Here is an 18912-nt window from a genome sequence, read left to right as displayed (position 1 = left end):
ATGAAAGTAATGCCAGGCAGAGCCTAGTCCACGAATTCCTTGTGTCACCAAGAATGTTTTCATGTGCCATTATCTCTCTGAGTGGAAGAGCACATCTTATTTCACTAGCAATGCAGTATATGTCAAGCACAGGGTCACAAAAAGCAAAGCAAGTGGTGAAGCTGCTTCTTTATACAGCCAGAGTTGTCACTGCTTTAACTTGAATGTCTGCCCAGTTGGAATAGGGGAGGAGACCTCTGTGAAAGCTATGTGCCAATATAGACTCATAAATGCAATAGAACAGCTGCTGCTGGAATATATTGCTGGTTCAAATACTTCTTTTTTGTCTCCACCAAAAAATACACCCTAATAGTAGAAACTGTACTTGGGACTGGATATCAACTGCATGCCCCATCTCTCCAGCCAGTACCTTCCCATTAAAACTTCATTCCAGATGACTAAATGACCTTGTGTGGTCATGCACAGGAGGGACAGAACAGTCACATGAACTGAACTTAGGCAAAGGAATTCAGTCCTGTAAGTGAGGTTGAAAGTAAAATTTGCCCCCGCTTCGCTTTTACTTTATTTGCAGGCATACAGGTGCACACAAATAAAGTATCTCTCAGGAAACAAAGCTGGACAGAGCAAGGTTGTTTCTATTTTTAATTAAAGTGTTCCTGTACTTCTTATGGCAGGCACCATATAAAATACACAGGCAGACAGATATAAAACATCCATTCTTACTAAAGCTCCATATTCTGCTAAAGGCAGTGCTTTAAAATGCCATCACTCCTTTTGATGTTCTTGTCAGAAGTGCCCCTAGTAATAAATTAAACAATTGCATGGCATTTGTTTGACCTCAGTCAGTTTTGGTTTAAAATAGTTGACAAGTCTGTACTGTTTTCTTTTTTTTTCCTTTTTGTTTTTTCCAGAACCCACAAAGAATCCTAAAGACCTGACTGCCTGGTTCAGTCTCTTTGCTGACCTTGACCCATTATCCAATCCTGATGCTGTTGGGAAAACTGATAAAGAACATGAATTGCTTAATGCATGAGTCAGCTGCCTATGGTAACTCACATTCTTCCATTCATCAACACTGTTTTGGGGTTTAAACAAAAACTAAATGGGAATTAGTATGCTGTTGTGAAACTATAAAGTATGTGCCATGATAATAAAACTAAAGGGAATGAATCCCCTTTTGTATAGGTACAGTTACTTGCTCTTGGTTTCTTTGGTTGTCTTTTTTGTATAAAGAGTTTGCATTTATTTTCTACGTGGATTTACATCAAACAAACAAAACAAAAAAAAAGAAAAAGAGGTAAAGAATCAGGGCAGGTTTCTTGCCAGATTAGATTATCTGATGGAAAAGTATCTTTGCCTTAGGTGATGAGAAGGTAACACTGGAGCGAAAAATTGCAAACCTATTTTTTTATGATGTTTCTTGAGTAAATAAATTTTAAAAATAAATAAATAAAATCATGTAAGTGAGGAGGCTGCATGAGTCAAACATCTGTCATGTATATAATCTATATTACTGCTACATTAAGATGTCAAGGGAATTTGTTTTGTTAGTATTCACAGTGAAAAAACCTGTGCTGGGGCTAATTATTGAAGAGAAAGACATTTGGGTCTGTGCAGCCATGGCAAATTGTGCCCTTTCTGATTTGACTTATTACAACAAACTGCTCTACATAAGCAGAAGTCATGCCCAGCAGGTTGCTTTCCTGAGGTATTTCTCCATTGCACCAACAGAACTTGCACCTCTTTGCAGAAATTTATACTGAGGGATGCTTCACCATGCCTTCAAAACATTGATATTTCTGTTTGGACTATTTTTCATCCAATTTCTTTCTGCAGCATGTGTTGTTTTGAGCTTGTTGTGACAGAAACTCTTTAATAAAATGATTTTGACAAAAAAAAAGACAAAAAAAAAAAGACCTTTTATTCCCACTGGAATGCTGGTGTGCTGGTGAATTGGTACATAACAAGCATCTCAAAATAAAAATATCTGCCCAGTTCCTAGACGGTGCCTAACAATCTGTATCACTCCCTCACACTCTTTCTGAATAGTAACCCAGTAGGCCAGTGAGAAAATTTTACCTCGTTCTGTGTCCCTTTGCCTCCCTACTCTCCTTTTACAGCAAAGAAAGGTAAAAAGGATGTGTCAGCAGCTGCTTAAGATCTTACATTCTGCATACTTGCTTTATGCACCAGCTTTGCAATTGCCATGGCTTGAGTTGAATCTGCAGTATTTGGCCTTTTCTTGTTGGTAAAGTTTTTCATTACCAGTAAAATAGCAGTTAGTTAATCCTTACCTCTTTGACTAAGTACCTGCATTGGAAACAGGAAAATAATGATATAAAGACAGAAGTTAACCAACCTCACCAGCTTGTTCTTGAAAGCAGCAGATCATCATTTGGTGGCTGCACTGCAGCAGCGTTAATGTGCATTTGAGAACTCCTAGCTAAAACACTCTGTGCCCTCAGTGGATGGGGGTGTTGGACTGCCTGGAATTTATCTGACTGAATCCTCTATCCAAAGCTGGAGTCTTCAAAATCCCACCTCATAGCCTGGAACTCTCAAAGTACTTCAGTTTTTGCCAGAGAAACTCCTCAGCTGTTTAGCTGCTTCCATGTAGAATAGGAAAGGCTGTTGTGGTCATCTCTTTGCACAGGTCACCAGTGCTGAGGCTGGGACCTAAGTCATGGAAGCTGCTCTAGGTGCCTAACTTTCGAAAGATAAAACTGGATTCCTTCCACAGCATATCCTAAAGTTGGGTAGTGGCAGCTCCTTGCTCAAGATACATCTTTCCTGAGATGTATATGTTCAGGGAGCCTGAACTCCTGACTGGGAGCTGCAGTCTGTGGCAGGACTTAAGACATCTACCAAGGGGATAAACTGGGAAAATACCTACTGGGGTGCACTTACACTTGGGAGTGCTAGTTTGCACTCATAACATAGGATGTCTGCCTGAAATCCTCTTCGTCTTAGACTGTAATTACCTGCAGTGCCAAAAATGTGTGGAGCTCAAGGGATAGACTGGCCACTTTTCATCCCAGCTTCATTACCACTAAAATCATTAAACAGATTCTTGCAACTTTAAGCAAGCCTGTGGTTGTTAAACTTGCTCTGGATTATGTTTGTCTGGATGGTTGCTAAAACACTTGTGGACAAACCCACTCCAGCATTTTCAGTAGCTGAAGTAGTTGGGTTAAAAGCAAAGATGAGGCTGTACTGACTTCAGAACAGCTAATTAAATGCTGGGTTTTTTTTTTCTGAGTCTTAAGGAACAGTTGTGTTCATTTTTTTCAGGTCACAGATTCTAGACTTCCAGGGTTTAAAAAAGAAATAAAACAATAAGCTCCTACATTGATTGGCACCATTAAGGGCATTACAGAAGCAAAGCATGGCTGCAGGGTTTTCTTGTCCTCTTGACTGGTTCCTTTTAAGCATTGGTTCATTTAAGCATGCAAACCATGGCTGCAGGGTTTTTTTTTCCTCCTGACTGGTTCATTTTAAGCATTAATTTCTTTCTTGTAATATGTGATTTTTTTTTTAAATTAACATTAACTTTGAGTTCTTAGTCTTTAGCCTAGGCAATCTTTTCACACCTTCCTTTAAAAAACAAATTTTAAAAGAGCCAGAGGTATTAAAAGTGTAATCGATTTTGCTTAAAGAAAAGCAATTTAAATCCCTATGTACAATGCATTATTATCATGAATATTTAGTGAAGTTGAAAAGTAGAGCAAGAAAGCTAATGTAGAGTCATTTTGGTTGGGAAAGGCCTTTAAGATCATTGAGTCCAACCATTCTCTAACTCTACCAAGCCTGGGGGTAAACCATGGCTCTCAGCACCACATCTCTGCCTCTTTGAAACACCTCCAGGGATGGAGATTCAGCCACCTCCTTGGGGAGCACAGTCCAGGGTTTGAGAACCCTTCTGGGGAAGAATTTTCTTCTAATGTCCAGCCTAAACCTCCCCTGGTGCAACTTGAGGCTGTTTCCTCTTGTCCTATCACTTCTTCGTAGGGAGAAGAGACCAACACCCACCTCATTCCAACCTCCTTTCAGGGAGTTGTAGACAGCAAGAAGGTCTCCCCTCAGCCTTCTATCCCCAGACTAAACAAGCCCAGTTCCCTCAGATCACAGGATGTTAGGGGTTGGAAGGGACTTCTGGAGATCGAGTCTAACCCTGCTGCCAGCGCAGGACCATAGAATCTAGCGCAGGTCACACAGGAACACATCCAGACAGGGCTTGAAATTCTCCAGAGAAGGAGACTCCACAACCTCTCTGGGGAGCCTGTTCCAGTGCTCTGTGACCCGTGCAGTAAAGAAGTTCTTCCTCATGTTGAGGTGGAATCTCCTGTGCTGCTCGTGACAAGTCCTGTTCTTCTTCAGACCTGCAAACAGGCATTTTTCAGGCAAAAGTCTTAATTGCAAACAGTGCTCCCCTACTGAGGTGTACAGCATGTGCTTCTCCACAGCCTGAGCTGCAGGGTCACTCCAAGCCCCAGTGCCATTTGGAGGGGATGCTCTGTGATGTGCTCAGCAGTAGTTGGGACAGCAGGGTAGTTCATCACCCCAGTGAAATGAGAGACTGATTGTTCCTCACAGGTAAAGTTCATCTTGGTTGCCCCGTTCCAGTTGCTTATTCTGCTTTAGTAGTGGGTGGTTTTAAAATAAAAACAGCTGCAGGTGAAAAGCAGTGGTAATTGATTAACTGTCTTGATTGGGAAGTTTATTAAAGCTGATGTATTTGATTTTGGTGACTTGAGGTTTCTACAAATCTAAGAACAGCTGCTTCAGGAGAGTTGGAACATGCACCTTGGGGATGGAGCAGCTCATGGAGAGAACTAACAAGTAACCTCACTGGCCTTCTGAGGTGATCAGAGCTTCCAACACAGTGGAAGCTTCCAACATATGACTTACCTTGGTCCATTCTGCTGTTTCCATATCCAGCATTGCATGGGCATGGTGATGTCAATGGACTTCAAAGCAGGACCACTTGGCCATAGGCAGCCACCAGCCTTCCTTCAACACACTTTCATAAATGGTCCTGCACATGCTAGAATAAAACAGGACCATCTAAGCAACAAGGTGACTGGAGAAGCAGCACTAGCAGCAGCTTTGCTCCAAGTGGGGATAGCAGGAGGCCTACAAGCCTTGACAGCTCCAGGATTTGAGTGTGGAAAAGCTCAGCAGAACAGGAGCTGTGCATCATGCTGCATTTTCCTGGGGCCTCTGTCACTGCCATCTGCCATCTTCTGTCACATCCCACTGCAGGTACCAGGGTCAGGTTGGAGGAGGCTCTGGGGAACCTGACCTAGTTGAAGATGTCCCTGCTTACTGTTTGGTGTGTGGGGGCTAGACTCAAAGATGTTTAGAGGTCCCTTCCAACCCAAAACAATCTATGATTCTGTGATACTGAATGAGCACCACTGAGGAGTGACTGAGAGTTGTGGTGTCCATGCTTGTTGCTGAGGAATATGTGGTCTGAAATAACCCCAGAGCAAGAGAAGAAGAGCTGAAAGGTTCTATCTTCTCAGCACAGTGTACTGTACTCAGAGTAACAACAAGGCATTGACATGGTAAAAGTGCAGCTGCCCACACTGGCTCCCTCCTCACTTTTTCAAGCTCCTCTCCTGCCCAACATGCAGTTACTCCTTCCACCCACTTGGTCCAGCACCCAACTACCTTCTCCTCACCGGGAGGCACTGGGGCAGGCCAGCAAGGATGAGCTGGGCAGAGGGACAGAACCTACACTTACTCACTTCATCAGTGAGGACTGGTTGCAGGAGCTGGAGGTCTGCCACAGTAAGCCCTGGTTAGCCAAGGACCCAGTGTACTTCTAGGGTTTTTTCCAACACCAGAGGTGAGTAAGTAACCTGGAGCAGAGCCCCCATGCAGCCCAGGCACACTGGCTCAGCTAACGTTTGCTGTAAATCCTGCTCTGCTTTGCCTGCTTTTACAATTTCTGCTCCTTGTAAAATGTCTTATTTTTAAACAAGCCACCATATGGGAAGTCAGGAAGCAGAGCAACAGCCAGGCTTGCCAACAGCCAGGCAGCAGAGGGGCTGAGAAGCAGAAACGCTGAGACCGTCTAGCACCGCCTTGGCACGCCAGGCACCAGCCAGCTGCCTCCAACTGTTGGGGCTGCCGTCCCCACTCAGCCTGTGCTTAGCATGCAGAGCCTGGCTGTGATACCACCACACACACACAGACTTTCCCGTGACAGTAAACAAGGGGACGGTGGCCAAACAGGCCCTGCAGGTTCAGCCAGCCCCAGCCCCAAGGCAGCCTGGCTCTGCAGCCAGCCCATCACCCAGGTGTTCATTAACAGCGCTCTCCTGAGCATAAAATCCACTTTTCCCCTCACAGGCTGAGTAGAAACCAGTACAAGCATAGAGTCATAGGATGGTAGGGGTCAGAAGGGACCTCAGAAGATCGTCCAGCCCAACCTCCCCTGCCCCCCCGCCAAAGCAGGATCACCTAGGGCAGGTCACACAGGAATGCGTCTAGATGGATCTACCAAGTCTCCAGAGAAGGAGACTCCAGAACCAATTTGGGCAGCCTGCTCCATCACCCTCATGGTAAAGAAGTTTTTCCTCATGTTGAGCTGGAACCTCCTGTGTTCCAGTTTATATCCATTGTCCCTCGTCCTATCCCAGGACACCACTGAAAACAGCCTGGCCCCTTCTTCTTGACACCCACCCTGCAGATACTTATAAACATTAATCAGATCTCCTCTCTTTCCCAGACTAAACAGCCCCAGGTCTCTCAGCCTTAATCTTCCCCTTAAGTAACACACGAGGTGTTTACTGCACAGGAGACCACCACGTCAGACTTGCTGAAGCAGGTCCAGAGAAGGGCCACAAAAATGGTGAGAGAACTGGAACATCTCTCCTGTGAAGGCTGAGACAGTTGGGGTTGTTCAGCCTGGAGGAGGCTCCAGGGAGATCTTACTGTGGGTTTTAAAACACCCTGAAAGTGTTTCAAAGAGGCAGAGACATGGTGCTAAGGGACATGGTTTAGCACCAGCCTTGGTAGTTAGAGAGTGGTTGGACTCAATGCCAACCAAAAGGATTCTGTGATTCTATATAAAGAGGGTCTGGAAGAAACACTGAGAGATTTTTATTTTAACCAGGGTGGAGGACAAAGGACAAAGTTTTGAACTGGAGAGGGTAGGGTTTGGATTGGATATGAAAAAGCTTTTATGATGAGGGTGGTGAGACACTGGAACCAGTTGCCCTGGGAAGCTGAAAGTATTCAAGATCAGGTTGGGCAAGGCTTTGAACAATCTGACCTAAAGATGTCCATGGCAGGGGTTTGGACTAGAAAACTTTGAAGGCCTTCTTCAACCCAAACTATTCTGTGAGTCTGTAATGAAGCAGGCTGCTGTTTGCCAGGGAGCAGTGTATAACTGCATCAGCACAACTCTGCTCTACCAGAGCAAAACCTTGATGTGCCCAACCTTGTAGCAATTAATCCTCAGTGGTAGGGTGTGAAGGTTTGGCAATGTGTGAATTAAAAAGGGAAGTGTGATGTAGCTTGGAGGTGAAGGTCTGGCTCATTCTACCTGCCAGCTATTTACACTGGTTGCTGCTGGAATCTTTATGGAGTAATGAATAAAAAAAAATTAAAAATAAACAAGGAGTTAAAAAAAAATCACATAAGGGATTTCAGAAGTGACTGCAGACCTACCTAAACTGTTCAAGAAGCTACAGCCAGGTCAGGTCTTCAAATAAAAGTCTTTCATCTAGCCCCAAAAGCTACTCTGTAGGGTATGTCTTTTCTTTTGGAATTCCATAGCTCTTAGGGCTGTAGGAAGGGCTCCAGGACAGGTACTGGAAGCCATATGCTTCCTTCATCAACAGGCTGGAGAGAAGAAAACAGTGTTAAAAGTGCTGCACCATTAAGTCATCCACACTATCTCCATCTAGGTGGGTGGATAACAGCTGGCTGCAGGAAACAAGCATGCTGCATGTAACAGGAGCAGGAGCCAACAAGGAACAAACCAGAACTCCCACTGTTATTCCAAGGGCAATCCTCAGCATCAACCCTTGACACATCAAATACAGAAGTTAGCACCATGGGTCACTGACGTAACTGCTTTGCTGTTACAGCTGCATATTTTCCTGGGCTGTTCAGGCATTCTGTGTGGTCTTCCATGATCACCTCTGCCTTGAACTTGAGCACCGAAGCTTCAGAACACCAGAGGCTGTCAACAGAGAGGAACTCTCACCATGGCAGGGTGAGAGTTTAGTTTGATTTTTGGAAGACAATGGAAGTTGTGAAGAATTAGAAAAGACCTGGAGAGAGGGCAGATGCTCAGCCAGATCTGATACCTACAAAGAATTGGTCAGAAACATGAAGGCTGGGATCAGCTTTGGCCAAAGTAACCACATGACAGTGAAGTTTAGGATCCTGAGAGGAAGAGAGGAAAGCAAAAAGCAGATCAAAACTTTGACTTTTGGAGATTGGGCTTTGGCCCCTTCAAGGACCTTCTTGGAAGTATCCCATGGTATGTAGCCCTGGACAGAAGGCTAGGAAACCTGACTGATTTTCAAGGATCATCTGCTCCAAACTCAATCCCTCCTCTCTATTTTGCACTTCTGCAAGAAGGCTTGGGGAGAATCTTACCCATATGGGAAGAGTGAGACTGGTGCCAAAAAAGATGGAGCCAGACTTTTCCCAGTGACAATGGGCACAAACTGAAATGCAGGGGATTCCGTTTGAGGATCCCAAATTACTTTTTTTTTTTTTACTGTGAGTGTGGTCAAACACTGTAACAGGTTGTCCAGGGAGGTCATGGAGTCTCTGTCCCAAGGTAAAAAGAAACCCAGAACGTATTTTTCTACCGGCATGGCTATTAGTGTAATTGTGCTTTGTTCACAAGCTCAGTCTTTAATTTAAGGGGAAAATAAAATATATATATATATATATATATATATATATATATATATATATATATATATATATCACACAACTTCCTCTTCTCCCAGGCTTCCAGATCCTCTGCATCTGAGCTTCCAGGCTACAGGTCAAGGCAACCAATCTAACATCAAAACTTGTTACAACCTGAGATAAAACTGCTTATTGCCTTACTGTCCCTGCTCACTGCAGGGGGGTTGGTCTAGATGACCTTTAAAGTTTCCTTCCAACCCAGTGCATTCTATGATAAAACATCAAATTGTTCTCAAAAAAAGAGGTCCTCTTTCTATCCAGCTTCACCTGATTGCTATTCTTTCTTCCTGCCAATGGAATGAGGCATTTAATTTGCATGTTCGCTCACTTTCAGTGTGGTCTTTACTGAGGAAACACTCTCCCTTCTCAACCAGTGTTTCCTTACCAGCCCTGCTGGAGTGGCACATTATTTCTTTGACATGCTGCACTCCAAAAAACGACCACCTGCTCTCCAGTTTCTTGTCATTTCTCCAAAATGACAGTGCTGTGGAGAAGGTGACAGAAATCCAAACCACCATAAAGCTACTCAACCACCTCTGCTTTATGGGAGACTTCATTTACATTTGACACAAACCAAACATTTTTCAGAAACCAGAAATGATCTTCAAAGAGCTATTCCAAATGTGTTGGGCTTTTGTTGTGTTGTTTATTTTTCTTTTTTTTTTTTTAAGTGTTAATTCTCTGGATATTTAGACAGGAAATTAGAAAGAAATTCCTTACAGCGAGGGTGGTGAGACACTGCAAACAGGTTGTGCAGGGAGGTTGTGGATGCCCCCTCCCTGGAGGTGATGAAGGCCAGGTTGGATGAGGCCTTGAGCAAGCTGGGCTGGTGGAAGATGTCCCTGCCCATGGCAGAGGGGTTGGAACTAGATGATCTTTAAGGTCCTTTCTGACCCAAACCACTCTATGAATCTATGAACCTCCTTTAGCCAAGCACCAGCTATGAATGGCTGTACCAGCACATCCCAGTAAGGGATGTACTTCCCCAGCCTTCACTCATTTTTTCCTTGCACTTATGTTGTGGAAATGCATTGCAGGAGCTGTGGCTATTTCCTCTCAGCTGCATGGCAGTACTTTGCACAAGAAGCCAGGCTGTTTCACCACAGCAACTGATTCCTTCTTCTTCTGGTCATCTGTCATCCTCAAGCTGCTTGTATTTTACCTCAAGTAACAGATGAAGGTATTGATCCATTACCATGGAGTAAGGCCAGGAGCTAGTTTGCTAAGCCTCACTGGTCTTTACTTGCTAATGTGGTGTCAGCCAACATCTCTAGCCCATTCAATTTCTTATGTTTATTTTGTATCACTCCAGGCTTATGTTTAAATACTACCAAGTTACCAAGGCTCTACCCTTGGGCCAGTATCTGGCCCTTCCCAAGGGCTGGTTTCTCAGGAAGCCATAAATCACTCCCCTGACAGCACTGTGCTTCCTAAAACAAGCAGGTCCCTCTCTGTTGCCCCTACTCAAGCTGTATGGAGCCCCTTAAGCAGTCCTCAAGTCTCTGAAGAGTCTACTGCCAGAGCCAGGAATTACTGGAAAATCTGGTGGTCAGGTAGGGGAAGATCTTTTAGTCACACAGCAGGGAAACAAGGCCAAATGACTTCATTGGCTCTCTGCTCTCAGCACGTTTCAGACTGCTTGTCTTGGCTTTGGGGAAGGCATGGGCAGTGAATGACACAAAGCACACAACTTCAAAGCATGGCTTAGGTGGAAGTGGCAGGTTACCACAACCAGGCAAGACCTAGGTTCACAAGGGTGGTGAAAATGTTACCTCTGGTGCAAGCCTCATCACAGCTTCTCAGGGCAGCTTACAGGCTTTGGTCAGAGAGAACACCCTCCCACACAAGGACAGCTCCAAACTGCTGCAGCCAAATCCATTTAGAGGACAAGGCTGTCAGGAAGGTTTTCCTCCAGCAAGCCCTGGAAGCTGGTGATGAAATGGCTGCAACCAAGTTGTCTCTGGCTGAAGCAGTGTCCTAGCAGGGTGGGATGTTGCACCCTTTGAAGCTCCAGACTTACACCACTTTCAGTAAACTTTCAGTTAATGTTTTTAACATAGATTCATAGAATCACTTTGGCTGGAAAAGATCTCTGAGATCATCCAATCCAACCACCATGCCATTAAGCCATGTCTCCAAGTGCCATGCCCACACGTTTCTTGTACACCTCCAAGAGTGGTGACTCCACCACCTCTCTGGGCAGCCTGTTCCAATGCCTGACCAATTTCCACTTAACACCTCTAGAAGTTCAAGAATATGAAGCTCAGTCACATTTTCCCCTTGTTGGTGGGCCTGAAGCATCACCAGTTTCAGAGCAGTAGCCTGCCCAGTTCTTTGGTCACATCAAAACCTTCTCATCTCTGGGATGCTGTAAACTTCAGCTTTCCACTTACTGATAATAAACACTAACCCATTCTTGGTGGTCATTGCCATGGTGCTCTTCAGCAAACACTGACTTTGGAGCATTTACATGTATTTAAATATTATTCTTTCCTCCTCCCTCACCCCCCCCCCCCCCCATCTGGAAAGAATTGTTCTGCAAGCCAAGTGACAATCATTTGAGTCATAGCGAACAGCACGAAACCAAGACTGTCAGTAGATTTACACCACATCCTTTAGGGGTTTAGTTTAGCTTCACACAGTGAAACATCAAATGGTTTTCAACAGATAACTTGAATTTTGCATGGCACAAACACAGCAGAGGGTACAAAGTTTCTAATAATGCTGAAAGAGGGTTTTTCCCTATGCTCTAAAGAAAGAGAACCCTCATTAGATGCAGAAATAAAATATGCTAATTTTAAGCATATTTAAGCATTTGGCCATTTTTCACTTCCCACCCCACCCCCCCCCCCCAACCCCTTCCTAGAACAGCATTGTGCAAAAATCAAGGGATGAAAGATTATCTTGTTCTAGAAGACACAGCACAGTGGTCACAAAGATAGAGCAGTCCATGTGGCTTCACCAAGGGGAATTCACACTTAACCACCTTGATAGCCCTTTTTGAGGATGTAACCACAGGGACAGATGATTGTAGAGCTCTAACCGTGGTTTACCTTGAGCTCAGGAAAGCATTTGGCACTGCCTCCCACAGCATCCCCGCAGCTAAGCCAAGGAAATGCGGTCTGGATGATCAGTCAGTGAGGTGGATGTGAAGTGGTTGAAGGAAAGAAGTCACAGAGCAGTGGGCAATGGGACAGAGTCTAGTTGGAGGTCTGTGTCTAGTGGAGTCCCTCAGGGGTGGGTTCTGGGATCAGTGCTGTTCCAATACATTCATCAGATGAGGGCAAGAGGGCACTGTTGGCAAGCTTGCCAATGACACCAAACGGGGAGGAGTGACTGACACACCCAAAGGCTCTGCTGTCATTGAGACTTGGACAGGCTGGAGAGGTGGGTGGGGAGAAATGTAATGACATACAACAAGGGAAAGGGTAGAGTCTTGCACCTGGGAAAGAACAACCCCATGGATCAGTACAGGTCAAGGACTGACTTGTTGGAGAACAGTGCAGAAGAGAAAGACCTGGGGGTCCTGATGGACAGCAGGATGACCACGAGCCAGCAATGTGCCCCTGTGGCCAGGAAGGCCAATGGCATCCTGGGGTGCATTAGAAGTGGTGTGGTGAGTAGGTCCAGAGAGGTTTTCCTCCCTCTACTCTGCCCTGGTGAGGCCACATCTGGAATATTGTGTCCAGTTCTCGGCCCCTCAGTTCAAGAAGTACCTCAGGGAACTGCTTGTGAGAGTTCACTGCAGAGGCACAAAGATGCTGAAGGGAGTGGAACATCTCCCTTGTAAGGAAAGGCTGAGGGAGCTGGGGCTCTTTAGCTGGGAGGAGCCTGAGGGGTGACCTCATTCATGTTTATTAAGATGGGCAGGGAAGTGTTGGGAGGACAGAGCCAGGCTCTGCTCAGTAATGACAACCATAGGACAAGGCTCAATGCGTAAAAGCTGTAGCAGAGGAGGTTCCACATGAACATAAGGAAAAACTTTTTCACTGTGAGGGTGCCAGAGCCCTGGAACAGGCTGCCCAGGGGGGTTGTGGAGTCTCCTTCTCTGGAGACATTCAAAAGCCACCTGGATGCATTCCTGTGTGACCTGTTCTAGGTAATCCTGTACTGGCAGAGGGGTTGGACTGGATGATCTTTCAAGGTCCCTTCCAACCCCTACCATTCCATGAGCAATATTAAACTCTAATCTCCTTCTATGGTGTTTCATACCCACTTTCCAAAACAAAGCAATGAACCACTGCTTTGGTGTCATCCCCACCACTTTTTTTCTTCTTTTTTTTAACTATAATTTTTATTTAAATAAAGACACAGGAACTTCTATACCAAAAAAAAAAAAAAAAAGAAAAAAAATACAAAACAAAGCCACACATTTCCTTGTGTAAAGCAATATTGTGTGAATAAGTTGAATACTGTTCAAGCACAGTGGCTAGAAATAACAGTACAGCTATGTACAAAAAACTTTAAACAATATTTGACAGAGATTTCTACAGCTGGATGTCAGAATACAATGGAGAGAAACGACTGCCCAGAAATTTACATGGCAAAGCATCAATTAGCTTTAACACATTTGGTTCATAAACCTTCAGATCTGCTAAGAACAAATGTGCAGTTTAATTAATATTTAGTTTCTCATGGAAAAAAAAAGAAAATAAAAGTAATAATAATAACAAAAAGACAACATAATAGCATTGTAAATACTGTACAGAGTTCATCGCTGATCTAAAACCCACTCATTGTATCCCCCTGGTAACCTAACACCAAGAACTGAGACTACAATTTCTTCCCTGGACACATACAGCCAGAGCATCAAAAAGGTCATCATATTGCAATGTTAATCTAGAATGAAAAAAAAAAAAAAAAGAGGGGAAAAAAAAATCAATCTTAAAAAGGAATTGATAACTTCTAACATTTGGAGGATTTTCTCCCCATTCTCTTCAGTCTATAAAATATGGAGTGTTTGCACCTAGGCCTGAGATTAGTAGGGTTAAGATGGCTGCTGTGTTTCAAGGAGGTTTTTCACAAGGAGAGACAGACCTCTGCAAAGGGAGTCAAAATTAAAAAAACCAACAAACCAACAACCCAGTGACTGTTTTATAGGCTGCAAATTCCACCTTGTAAGACAGTGTTAACAAAAACTCCACAATAAAAAGCTTTATCTCCAAAGCCAGCACATATTTAGTGAGTTATTGGTGGCTCACTCTCACCTCCCCCCTCCACTCATCTTCAAAAGACAGGGGGGAAAAAAAACCCATAGTGGAGCAAGTTTAAATGCTCAGTAGCTGCAGGCTACTAATCTCTTCAATTCCTGGAAAAGGTGAACTTTATTCTCTTAGGAGCAGAGAGCAGAAATCTAGTTCCAGTGAGCTGAGAGCATTAGGGCAAGAACATCAAGTTTTTATTTTGCCTTTGGGGTCTTCTTGGCATCACAGGAAATTGACAGCAATGGAACAAGAGCATCACCAGCCCCTTCCTGCCATGTTCTGTTTTGAAAAAGTGTCCAGCCTGCAAAGCCAGGAGTAGTTGACAATGAATTTGTTTTTATTATTCACACTTAAAGAGGGGGGGGAACACACTTTTACACACACCAGGAACTAAAAGTTACGGGAGAAGCTTTGATTAAGTAACATGAACTTAAAAACTATTGTTTCTCCCACCCTTCTTTAGAACAACCCAACTTGCTACTCCTGGGCCTTTAATCCAAACACAATTACTCACTACATAAATAAAACGTGGCTCATCTAACACTGCTTGACAAAAAGCTGAAAACCTAATTTCCAACCAGCAAATGAATGAACAGTTTCCAAAGGAGAAAGTGGACGTTTCCAAAAGAGGAACTGGACATTTCCAGGAGAGAAACTGAACATTTCCAGAAGAGAAACTGAACATTTCCAAAAGAGAAACTAAACATTAATTGGTCTTTTTTCTTCTTTTCCAGATGGTAACAGTAGCATTTCACATCCTTAACTGCCAACAAAAACATGAGAGGAAATCCCCATCACCCGCCCCCCGCCCTGTGAAACCTGAAAAGTTTCTGTCCTTTAACAACAACAACAAAAAAACCCCAAACATTCTTGTCTTTCAAAAATCCTCTCACACACACGACGTGGAATGTTTCTCATGTACAGTCTAGTACTGGACACTTGATTTGCAAACAGTTTAACAGTCATTAACTGAGCGACAACCTGAAACCTTTAAATGCCACATTATTATTATTTTATCTATTGAAATGACAGTAAAATGCAACAGTTGTTTTTAAACTTGTAAGCACATGACAAAGTGATAGAAACATCACAGAGTTGCTGCTGGTTCTCCTCATGGGTCACCCACGTCCAAGGCTCATCCTTCGCCTGGATCTGAATGCACTTATTCCAAGAAAGTGGAATGTAATGAGGAAATATTAATGCATAAAACAAGGAAAGGCAAAAGAGTGATGTTCCCTCTTTAGCTTTGGAGCTGTAAAATATTTTTCTATCCCAATATGATATACATTCCAAGTTACCTGAGTTTACACTTCCAGAGAAGTACCTGAAGCTAGGCCATAAGGGTGGGCACTGTGCAACTGTTGTGGCCATTTAATTTTTTTTTTTTAATTTTTTAATCTTTTTTTTTTCTTTTTTGCATTGTGTGTATTACAGAAGTTAGAAACATAAACACCTGGATCCATTGTAAACATAATCCTGAAGTACAGTATTTTCCATAGGACACAACACAGCAAGACATTTTCTATTCAGACAGGCAACTTCTTTTTTTTTTTTAGCTTTTTTTTTTTTAATATATATACATAGAGCTTATTTATACTGGAGGATTTGAAACAGAACACAGGACACAGTACTAATCTGGTCAAACATACTATGAAATGCATAGTCTCCACTTAAAACTCTTAATGATATATGGGTTCTGAAGGCATTACTGCTCTCTCGCCAGAAATGCTGAGTATGAATTCTGTCCCTGCCAAGAACAACTTTGTTGTTTTTTTTTTAATGCTGTTAAGTATTCCATGTTCTTTTCAAAAGGCTGCCAAAAGGCTGCCACCTCATGCAGTGTCATCTCCTCAGGGCAGAGGCCTGCTCCACCTTGGTCTAGATCAACACGTAGCTCTGAGGAGAGGAATGGTCTTCAGCCTGGATTTCCTGCAGGAGTGGTGGCTGCTGCTGCTGCTGCGGCTGCTGCAGCTGCTGCTGCTGGGACGGTTGCTGTGCCGGGACCTCTGTGGAGTCCATTGTGCTGGTGTCATCTGACAGAGATGAGAACGAGACCCGAGACGAAAGCTGCTCGACAGTCAGGCTGCTCAAAGCTGTGCTTTGGCCAGAGTTTGGAGAGTTCTTCAGCGTCAGGTCTGAAGCGGGAAGGAGGGGGCCCAGAAGTTTTACAGGACAGAAAGCTGATCCGGTTGGGATGAAATTAACCTTGTTTTTGTCAGGGCATGAAAAGAGAGGGGCTGAGATAGGCTGACGAGACCTACAACAAGAGAAAAGAGATCAGACAGCTGGCCAGCCAAGATCTGTCTACATGTCATGAACTTTGTGGTTCTACACGTGGCTAAAATGCAGATGGCGAGGAATGGGGATTAATTGGACAGAGGGGCAAACATCTTCCATATTGGTAGTCAGCTAACTGATCCACAGCATCAAAACCAGTACTGCCACAAAAAGGACTCAGTAAGTTACTGGATCAACATGCAACTTCCAGCCAGAAAAATCTGCAGTACAGATGCACGTGAAAAAAACAATGTCGTGGTAATTTAGATCCTTCTTGACTAACAGCAATGCAGCAACAACGCATTTCAGAGGTATTCAATCCCTTGGAGAACCTCCAGGAAATAGACTTCGCCTTTTCCATATTCTCAATTTGTCTGGAGGCTTCCTCCACAACCCAATATTGTTCCTCCAGCATCCAGCAGGCAATGAGTGCTCTTAGAGCAAGGAAATGTCCCCTCCTTAATGCTTTCATCTACAGGGGCTAAGCGTGCAACCTCAACAGCATGTGCTCAAATGCTGCTGGGTCTAGGGCAAACTCCTGTCCTAGGAGTTTGATTTCCAGTTTCTTGATCAGCAAAAATCCTGAGCCAAGTTTATGCCACAAGCATGCTGCTGTCTACAAACACTTTACACAGGTTTCATTCCATTTGGTTATCTTTTATTATGTTATCAAAACATAACCTATACTTGAAACTGATAAAGAATTATGACAAGGAGAGGTTTTGCTTTAAGCCATGAACATTTAAAAGGTTAATAATAATAATAATAAAAAAATATATATGAAAAGAGGTTTATAAATGCTTAAGAAATTAAATGTACCTTATCTTTACAGCTTGGAATTTTTTTTTTTGCTGCCTTTTATAAATTCACAAAAAGAGTTCAAGCATAATAAGAGTCCATTTCCTCTTCAAACCAACGTGAACGCTTCGAACTTCTCTTCTGTACAAGCTCTAAGAATAGTTTTGCTCCTGAAAAACTCATCAGCTGGAATAGTTTATTCATCTGCAGTTGACTGGGCTCAGTAAACAGGTTTACTGCTTTGCAGACACCAGCTGATATAAAAGGCATTACTTACGACATTTCCTCAAAGACCTTCACTCGCTCACATCCCTCTGGGGGCTCTCGTTTGAACATGTAGCTGTTGTTTGGTTTGGGAGATGAGGCATACTTGGGCAACGGTGAGCTACTCCCACTGTCTGAAAATTTAAAGCAGTTATATTACTAGAGATTGAGAGTGCTTTAATTAAATGTGATTTCCAAACACGATGCCTGTTGTTTGTTTTTTTTTTTCTTTCACAGTTTAGCCACCACGCCAGTTTGCTTCTACCACAATGCTTCCTTTTACTGCAGCCCATTTCTAACAGCCTGCTATAGCACATCTCTTCTGAATAAAAGCTTCAGTGCAGCAACAATCTATCATACAACAACACACAACAGGAGGATATTTTTTATCCAGAACACTGCAACAAGGAGCAAAGCAGAGCTGTGACCCTGCAAACAAATACATTCTTTAGTTACATCATCCCAAACCCAGAAATTAAGAAAGTAATATGCATAATACATGCAAAAGGATTGTGAGTGGCAATGACAAAAAACACCTTCTCACTGTATGAACACAGTTATTGAAAGATGTGTGTGTGTGTATACAGTATGGACCTTGTTTTAAAGCACAATTCCTCACTGGAATATTGACCTCATTTATCTCATGAATAGTTGCAAAGAAACAAAGCACGTCTGTAACACAGGTGCTGATGCATCAGCATTACAACCTCCTACCTCGCTTCACAACTAACTGTGAGGTTGATTTAGTGCCCAAAATGAAATTTCCACAATGAACTACTACTAACTATATGATACAGGTAGTCTTTGTAACTTTGTTTTACAGACACACCTAGAACTGAAAGTGTGAAAGACCTAGGACATAAGGCAGGAGGCAGATCTGACTGCAAGGGGGTTGGACAAGGTGACCTTTGAAGGTCCCTTCCAACCCAATCCAACCTGTGAAAAATCTAAGAGAAGACTCAACTCTGGTTATGAGATGCACAAAGGGTTGAAAAACTAAGGCTACGAACAAATTCACTTCAAACACTCATCCTGACAACACAACATTCAATGGATTGTACAGTACAAAAATGATTACTCACAGAAAATTAGCTGTCTGCAGTGGTTTCTACCTTTTCAAAGAGCAACATGTATCTCAAGCTCCTATTTGTGGTTCTTTATTCTCTGCTTGGGCTTCCATTAGGAGTATGAAATGGCAAGGTTGAAGAGGCTCCTCCAAATTACAAACATCTTATTGGGGGAGAAATAACTGCTCTTGCTTCAACTCCTTTATGTCTTTCCACTGATGTGGGATGCCTTACCATTTTCATCTTAGTTACCTTTGTTCTGCTGCTGTTCACATGTGCCCTTTCAGCAACAGCTGAAAAGCAACTCAAGCTTCAAGCACCATGACCTGGATTCACTGAAGCACATCAGGTTGTCTTTA

At 43.3% G+C, this 18912-nt stretch overlaps 2 protein-coding genes across 2 annotated transcripts in view; one reads left to right on the top strand and one right to left on the bottom strand.

Annotated features, from left to right (window-relative positions):
• ICA1 (islet cell autoantigen 1) overlaps window positions 1-1174 on the top strand; it is a 62372-nt gene extending 61198 nt beyond the window's left edge. Inside the window, exon 12 of the mRNA XM_054384752.1 lies at window positions 912-1174. Coding sequence (XP_054240727.1) covers window positions 912-1033 — 122 coding nt within the window. The 3' untranslated portion in view covers window positions 1034-1174. The remainder of the gene's footprint in view (window positions 1-911) is intronic.
• Window positions 1175-15819: 14645 nt separating this feature from the next.
• Window positions 15820-18912, bottom strand: part of GLCCI1 (glucocorticoid induced 1) — a 57173-nt gene continuing 54080 nt past the window's right edge. The window contains exons 7-8 of the mRNA XM_054384917.1: window positions 17500-17620; window positions 15820-16404 (exon numbers count right to left, since the gene is read on the bottom strand). Of these exons, the coding sequence (XP_054240892.1) occupies window positions 16026-16404; window positions 17500-17620 (500 nt within the window). The 3' untranslated portion in view covers window positions 15820-16025. The remainder of the gene's footprint in view (window positions 16405-17499; window positions 17621-18912) is intronic.

Source organism: Indicator indicator, chromosome 11 (genome assembly GCF_027791375.1).
Source record: "Indicator indicator isolate 239-I01 chromosome 11, UM_Iind_1.1, whole genome shotgun sequence".
NCBI lineage: Eukaryota > Metazoa > Chordata > Aves > Piciformes > Indicatoridae > Indicator > Indicator indicator.
The sequence above is the reverse complement of the archived record's forward strand: the minus strand, read 5'-3'. Positions and strand labels throughout refer to the sequence as shown.